This window comes from Montipora capricornis, chromosome 12 (genome assembly GCF_036669925.1).
Source record: "Montipora capricornis isolate CH-2021 chromosome 12, ASM3666992v2, whole genome shotgun sequence".
NCBI lineage: Eukaryota > Metazoa > Cnidaria > Anthozoa > Scleractinia > Acroporidae > Montipora > Montipora capricornis.
The window spans coordinates 36789938-36797437 of record NC_090894.1 but is presented as its reverse complement, the minus strand read 5'-3'; the positions used below and the strand labels follow the sequence as shown (position 1 = coordinate 36797437).

The 7500-nt window shown below is 40.2% G+C and overlaps 1 protein-coding gene across 2 annotated transcripts in view; it reads left to right on the top strand.

Annotated features, from left to right (window-relative positions):
* The window catches only part of LOC138026666 (putative E3 ubiquitin-protein ligase UBR7), an 83706-nt gene that overhangs the window by 32464 nt on the left and 43742 nt on the right, over positions 1 to 7500 (top strand). For both annotated transcript variants that reach the window (XM_068874103.1, XM_068874102.1), the window contains exon 5: positions 216 to 269. In XM_068874103.1, the coding sequence (XP_068730204.1) occupies positions 216 to 269 (54 nt within the window). The remainder of the gene's footprint in view (positions 1 to 215; positions 270 to 7500) is intronic.

The following is a 7500-nucleotide window of genomic DNA, read 5'->3' as shown; positions in this document are numbered from 1 at the left end:
GTCAGAATTGATTTAAAGCACGTAGAAATTAATAGGTTATTTCCAAGAACATTATGCCTGTTACTGTAACCCTTCTTACCCAACAGATAGTTTCTCTCATACCTGCTACGATATGACTGGTTAGGGAAGAGATCAATGACAATTAAGTAATTTGTTTTGTTTAAGTTTAAGGACAGCTTTTAATGTTGACATTTTACTTTTTGGTTTGTTTCAAGATTGAAGATGAAATGATCCAGTGTATAGTTTGTGAGGACTGGTACCACTCAAGGGTAAATATTGGAGTCATAGCAAAAATCGTAGGGCACTTTGTTCATGGCTTTGCGCTGAAGTCCTTACACTCTACTTAACCATGGATTGGGCAAGAACTAAGGTTTTCAATCCTAATTGTTTTTGGTGCACCAAAAATCAGCTGGGTGCACTGTCACAGTCTTCATCAAAACCCGTAAATGCTCGAATTAGTGCCCAGGGGACTTCGTTAATCTTCTAAGGTGAGAGGGGGTGTTGGAAGTCGTGTGATTCAGTCCTGTAGGACTGCGCAAGCTGTAGGATAAACATGTGCCCCATTTTTCATGTTCAATAAAAGTTGTTGTTGTTGAATCATTGTATGATTAAGCAACCAACCCTTATTTCACCTTCGGAACAGAGATTTGGGTTGTTAGATGAGAGTAAAGTCTTAAGACTTTTTCATTAAGGCCTGAACTGCAAGCAAGAAACTTCAGTCCTCCTGAATCTTATGGGAAAACCGATTTCCTCTTCAGATCCAACGCATCGCCACATACAGTATAAATAGACAAGGCGTGCAACTTCCAAGACCCCTCATGGCTTAGTGCCTCCAGAATTTAGCCGATTTTCTCCCACTTCCAAAGGTTGCTTGCCTCCCGGCCTTGGGCACGTAAAAAGTCGATAATTTTGCTAGTATTGTGCCAAAATTTGACTCGTTTACATGGCTCTGCAACCTCAAAATCCTGCTCGATTTTCAAGCTTCGCTCAGGTTTTTGCTATCACTAGATGATGTGGACAGGACTGAGCCATCATTGGAATTTGATCAAAATCAAATTAACCAATCAAAAAGAACACATTAATAATTTTGTCTCTCTTGGGAGAAATCTGCAATACACTGTAGGTATTTTGGAAACGTGGCTTAATGATGTTAACCAGAATTATACAAATATTACTGGTTATTGTTTTATCTCATCCAACAGAGTACATAAGTGTGTTGGAGGCGCAGGCCTTATTTGCATGACACTCTTACTTTTGACATCTTTCCTGATTTGTGTATTTCTAACTCTGCATTATTTGATTCAGTCTTTGTGGAACTCGTAAATCCGTGTGGAAAAAATCTTATCGTTTGTACGAATTATTGAATTCGTGGAATCTTTTCAGCCTTTAATTAAAGGGGTAACCAGGGACAATAAGCTATGCTATATAATGGGTGATTTTAATTTTGACCTGTTCAGCTCTGACTTGCATTGAACCACAAACGATTTTGTCACTGTGTTGTTCTCTCATACGCTTTTCCCACTGATTTTGAGACCTACCAGAATCGCGTCTCATAGTGTTATTAATGACCTGTCTGACCATCTACCAATCTTTTCACTGCTACTCTGATGCTCATTCTTCATCTATTAAGTCCCAAGAGAGTGTTACCATTCGTAACTTTTCTCGTCAGAATGTTAATGCTTTTAATAACCTTCTGTGTGAAACTGATTGGAATGGTTTAACTTCTAAAGACGCAGACGCTGCATATGATGAGTTCCTGCAAAAATATTCTGAATTATACAACAGGAGTTTTCTGCCAAGGCTTTGTCGAGGTAAAAAGTTAAAAACGTTGTGTAACCCTTGGTTATCCAAAGGGCTCACAAAATCTATTATTACAAAGTCGAGACTTCATAAACTATTCTTAAAGAGACGTAGTCGTGAGCATGAAGTTAGATACAAGGCGTACAAAAATAAACTAACTACGCTAATTCGAGTAATTCAATATGTGAGCGAAATTACTGAATCAATCAACTTCTTCGTCAATAATCAATCTTGGCCACTATAGTGGAAATGCAGTATTGTGACCCCCAGTTTTAAGAAAGACGAGGACACAAACAAAGCTAACTATCATCCCATCTTGACTGCATTGTCCAAAGTTTATGAGAGAATTATGTACGCTCAATTTCAAAGTCATCTATCGTTGAATATGTCAGGATTTTTGAAGAACCACTCTTGCTGTTTTGCTCTTGTAAAAATGTCTGAAGACTGGAGGACATTTCTAGACAAAAGGGAAGGGGTTGTTGCAGTTACATTGATCTGAGCAAAGCATTTGACTCAATTGATCACAGTCTATTGGTGGCCAAACGTGGTGCATTCGGTCTTTTTTCATCAGCCTTTCAGCTGATGACCTCTTACTTGACAGGCCACAAGTTAAAGTTCATGGGATATGTTCTAGATACGGAGACATTAAAGTTGGTGTACCTCAGGGTACTTTTTCCTTCCTTATATGTCTTTAAGGCTTTACGCAGATGATACTAAAGGGTATTATTACTTCCCTTACCGTGCTGCAGTTGTGAACTCTGAGCTTAGCTTATTGTCATCCTGGTTTGGTCTGAATCATCTCCTGCTTAACAATGATAAGACCCAGGCACTACCCTTGGGGACATGTTTGTATAAATACGACTTTGTTCTGAACTGAATTTAAGTGGGGACCCAAGTGCTGCAGTGCTAAGGCGCTTTGTTCCAACCGAGTTTATGATGTCTTTACAACTCCTTTGTTTTGCCGCACTTGAATAGTGCAGCCCCCTCTTACTGGGTGTGGGCAGCATGCAAGCAAGTCATCTTGAGATCAATTGGTGAAAATATGAAATATAAAATATCTCATATAATGAAGTACTTGGGATTGTGAACATAAAAACTCTAGAACATAGGAGAGTAGGCAGTTTGCCTTAGTTACTTTATAAATCTTTATTCTGCATTCTGTGTTAATCTTAGCATGCCAAGTTTTAACCTAAGCTGGATGAAGAACTCTTTCTATTTAATGTTAGCATGTACGTGTTTTGAAAGAGCTTTTTAGCTCACTGCATGCTATGTGGGCAAATAATCGATTGATTGATTGATTGATTGATTGATAAACGCAAATTCAATTGTCTGAATTCTGTAATTGAGAAGAGTGCATCTGAAGTGATTGCTGAGCTTGCAATAACCTGTTGGAATTACAAAGAAGAGGTAACAATTTGCGAGTTTGGAAACACACAGTTGATCATAAACAAACAAATGGAGCATTTACTCAACCTTGCCCCAGTTTCATCAAGTCAGGATCTTAGAAGTCTCAGAATGTTTTACAATTCTTTGGAAGGTCATGTACTTGGACTTAAATCCCTTGGAGTTGCTTCAGAATCCTATGGAAGTTTATTATCATCAGTGCTGTTGAACAAAATTTTGCAGGACATATGCATGATTGTTAGTAGAGAGGTCAAGAGGGAGACTGGCAACTAGACCGCTTGTTGTCAGTCATGCAAGAAGAATTAGTGGTTAGGGCGCTTGCCTTGAGATCCAGAGATCCCGGGTTCAATACCCGCCCTGACCACTCGTTGAGTTTGCTCCAGGTAGTCCCTGGTTCAACTTTCCAGCTGCACTTGTAAATAGCCAACTGGTTTGCCTCTGGCCAGTTGGGGTTCTTAACTGTTGTTGTTGTTCTGTACCGTTGTTTCATTGTGTTTCATTGGCCCTGAAAAGCCCCTATGGGGAGCGGTCAATTAAGTATGTATTGTATGTATTGTATTAGAAGCTGGAGAGAGAGGCAATCAACAGAAAAATTACAGTCCAACAGTTAGTATGCCACCCCAGCGGTGAAATGTCCATTGGAAGATTCCACCAACAGCTTCAGCACTTCTGTCAGATTCCCGTACCAGCCCTGCTTGTACCTACTGCAGACAGCCACACTCTTCAAGCAGTTGTAAAACAGTTTCTAGTGTACAAGCAAGAAAGGAGATCCTAAGAAAGGTGTTTTGTTTGTCTGATGAAGAATCATCTCAGTAGAGATTGCAGTTACAACATTAAATGCTTCAAATGCTGTGGTCGTTGGAATGCAAAGAAACACTTACATGTACGTGATACTATGGTTTTGCAAGCTCTGAGAAGTCCGTTTATGTTCAGTTCACAGACAGCATCTTTTTCCAAAAGGGAGATATGACGTTCACCTGCCATGGAAGGAAACCCACCCAATTCTACCAGATAACTGTGAAACAAGTCTTAAACATGTATTTAGTCAGTTGGATCGTGTTAGGGGAAGAATCAAGAGTTCTTCTAGAATATGATGCTGTTAGACAGCATCTCTTTCCAAAAAGGGAGATGTGAAGTTCGCCTGCCATGGAAGGAAACTCACCCAATTCTGCCAGATAACTGTGAAACAAGTGTTAAACATGTATTTAGTCTGTTGTGTCAGGCAAGAAGCAAGAGTTCTTCTATAATACATTTATGATGCTGTTATCAGAGACCAAATAGAGAAAGGATTTGTTAAAGAGGTTTGCGACCCTGCAGTTGGAGAAGTCGGGAAGGTTCATTATCTCTCACACCATGCCGTCATTAGAAGGGACAGACAATGATGCTCAGGATTGTCTATGATGCCTCCTGCAAGTCAACTGGAGGTTCTCTAAATGACTGCCTTCACACTGGACCAGCCCTATCACAAGGGATCATGGATGTTAACCCGTGTTTCCAACATAAAAAGGCACTTGGTGGAGACATCCAAAAGGCATTCTTGAATTTATCGATAGCAGAAGACAGTGACATCCTAAGATTTCTGTGGTTTGATGATGTGAAGAAAGAGAGTCTTAGGGTCATTATTTTAAGATTCACGAGGAAAGGAACTTTATTTAAGTGTCTAGTCGTTCTAGCGCTGTAGCGCTAATTGGGGACACTGTAAACTCAAAAGTCAAATGTTGGTTTTTGAGGAGAGGGGAAACCGGAGTGCCCGGAGAAAACCTCTTGGTGCAGAGTAGAGAACCAACAAACTCAACCCACATATGACGCCGAGTCCGGGAATCGAACCTGGGCCACATTGGTGGGAGACGAGTGCTCTCACCACTGTGCCATCCCTGCACCCCAGAGAGAGTTGTATTTGGTATATTTGTTGTATTTGGTATGTTGCATCAAGTCCGCTCTTACTCAGTGCCACTGTCAGACACCATGTGGAAAGATATGAAGAAGAGGATCCTGAATTTGTTCAGACATTTTTAAGATCTATTTACATAGATGATCTAAACTTGGGTGGAGACACATGAAGAAGTGTATAAATTGTATGTCAAGAGTAAGCTTCCATTAGCTAAAGCAGGGTTCAATTTGAGAAAGTTTGCCACCAACTCACTTGAATTAAGAGCTCAAATTGAAGAGAATGAAACCAGATTGAGAAAGACCAACAGTATCCAATCAGTAAATTGAGCAAGTCCTTGTGATCATGGTACTCACTTTGAATGATACCATATCAGACTGCAAATCAGTAATTGATGATCAACAGTCTTACACTAAATCCTTGTTAGGAAAAGAAAAGTACTTTGAGTTCTAGGGAACTTTGTACGTGATAGACTTGTATTTGATCAGAGTACAGTTGCCAATTTAGCCTTGGAGGGCTCTCCCACCAAGAGGAATGCTGTTACCATACCTGCAAATTTTATGACCCATTTGGATTTCTGTCTCCAGTTGTTGTGGAGTTTAAATTGTTGTTCCAAGAACTTTGTGAAAGCAAGGCCGACTGGGGCATCAAATTGACAGGAGACGTTCGTGCAAAGTGGGATAAACTAGTTTCAGGCCTTAAAGGTGTTCAACCTTTGGAGTTAGCAAGATGCTATTTTAAGGAACGCGAGATGAAATAGTAGGCTGCAGTCTTTGTGGATTCTGTGACACACCTTTGAAGGCATATGGTGCTGTGGCTGGTCCAGACATCGTGTCATGCTTGTGTTAGTTTGCTGAATCCAAGACAAGAGTCACGCCTTTCAGTAATTAAGTAATCCCTAGGACAGAACTTTGGAGGTGATGATACTTGCAAGACTGGTCTCTGAACTATGAAGTTCACATCAAGAAGATAATCTGCTGGAGTGATTCTCAAATTGCACTTTCCTGGACTGTACATACAGAACCGAGTGAATGAAATTAGGAAAACCCTCCCAGTAGAAAGTTAGAAGCACAGTCATACTGACAGAAACCCTGCAGACATCTCATCCAGGGGGATGAATGCATCTATGCTGGCCACAAATCTTCTCTGGCGTGGTGGACCAGAATGGCGAGCTGATTATCAAGAAGTGTTTGAAGGAGATGTCAGTGAGGAATCAGGAAAAGCTGAGAAAAACATCCTCCTAACTTGTAAGCAGTGCAGACGACCTTAGAGTTAGTACAACCTTCTTCCCAGGGTCCCCAATTGACGTTGAGAAGAGACCCTGGTTGGGGCTGGTCATGTGTCTCCCAAAATCTTGGAGATTTTTTAAATGGCCTTGTCATCATTGCAACCAAGGGAATCACAACGCATTTGATTTTGTGGCCAGACAACCACTGACAAAACGTTTCACGGCAAGGTGTTCAATGTACTACTCATGGAATTCGATGTGAAAGGCAAAAAGTTGTCAAATCGATTGGAAGCAGCAGATAATTTACTCGCATTGTTCAAATTTTTGTATGCCGGTGAGAAGGTCCGGATTCAAACTTAAATACTTGAATAAGCTCAAGCGAGCAGTGGAATTGAGTGATAACAAAGGATACTAATAGTTTGCAACACGTTTAAAAAAAAGAAAATTTTGTTGCGAAAGAAAACAGGCAAAACGCTTATTCATGGGCAGCAAACATGTTCGGCGATCGATCAGTCGGTGTCATTTGTCACATATCGATCTCATATATAGATTTAGCCAGGCCGAAAAGCGGAGTTCCCAGGTTGTTCATTCTTACTGGCTGCAGGATTAGTGAAAATAAAAGGTTTTGGAATTGTTTTCGTTTTGGTGTTTTCTTCTCTTCCTAACTAGTGAATTCCACAGTAAATTTCACGCGAAAAACCAATATTGCATGAATCGCAAAGCCATGAGTGCGATATCGGTTTTCCAAGTGAAATTTACTGTCGAATTCAACAGTAGTTAGGCAATGAATTTTCTCGAATCGCGTGAGTTTTAAAAGAAAACAAGCAATGCTCAGCAAGCAAACAGAAAAGGAAAAAAGCCATTTCAGAGTCAACTGTCAAAAGCTAGCAAATAGGAATCTCCAACAAATTACCTGGCTGTACGTGCTCTAAACAAACTTTTGAGACGCAAGCTAGTGGTATTTCTCCTCACCTTTACCAGATCTCATTGTGATTAGTATTACGTTTATAACATAAGGGCAAAATTGTCTTGTCACTGCCGAGGCACGTGGAAAAACAGTTAGGCAAACAGAGTAAAAAACTTTTGTTTGCTCGCATTTTAAAGCCAAACAAATCAATTATTTCTTTATGTCCAAAAAGAGTACAGATGATTGTTATTTAATTGCAGTTGAGAATAACTT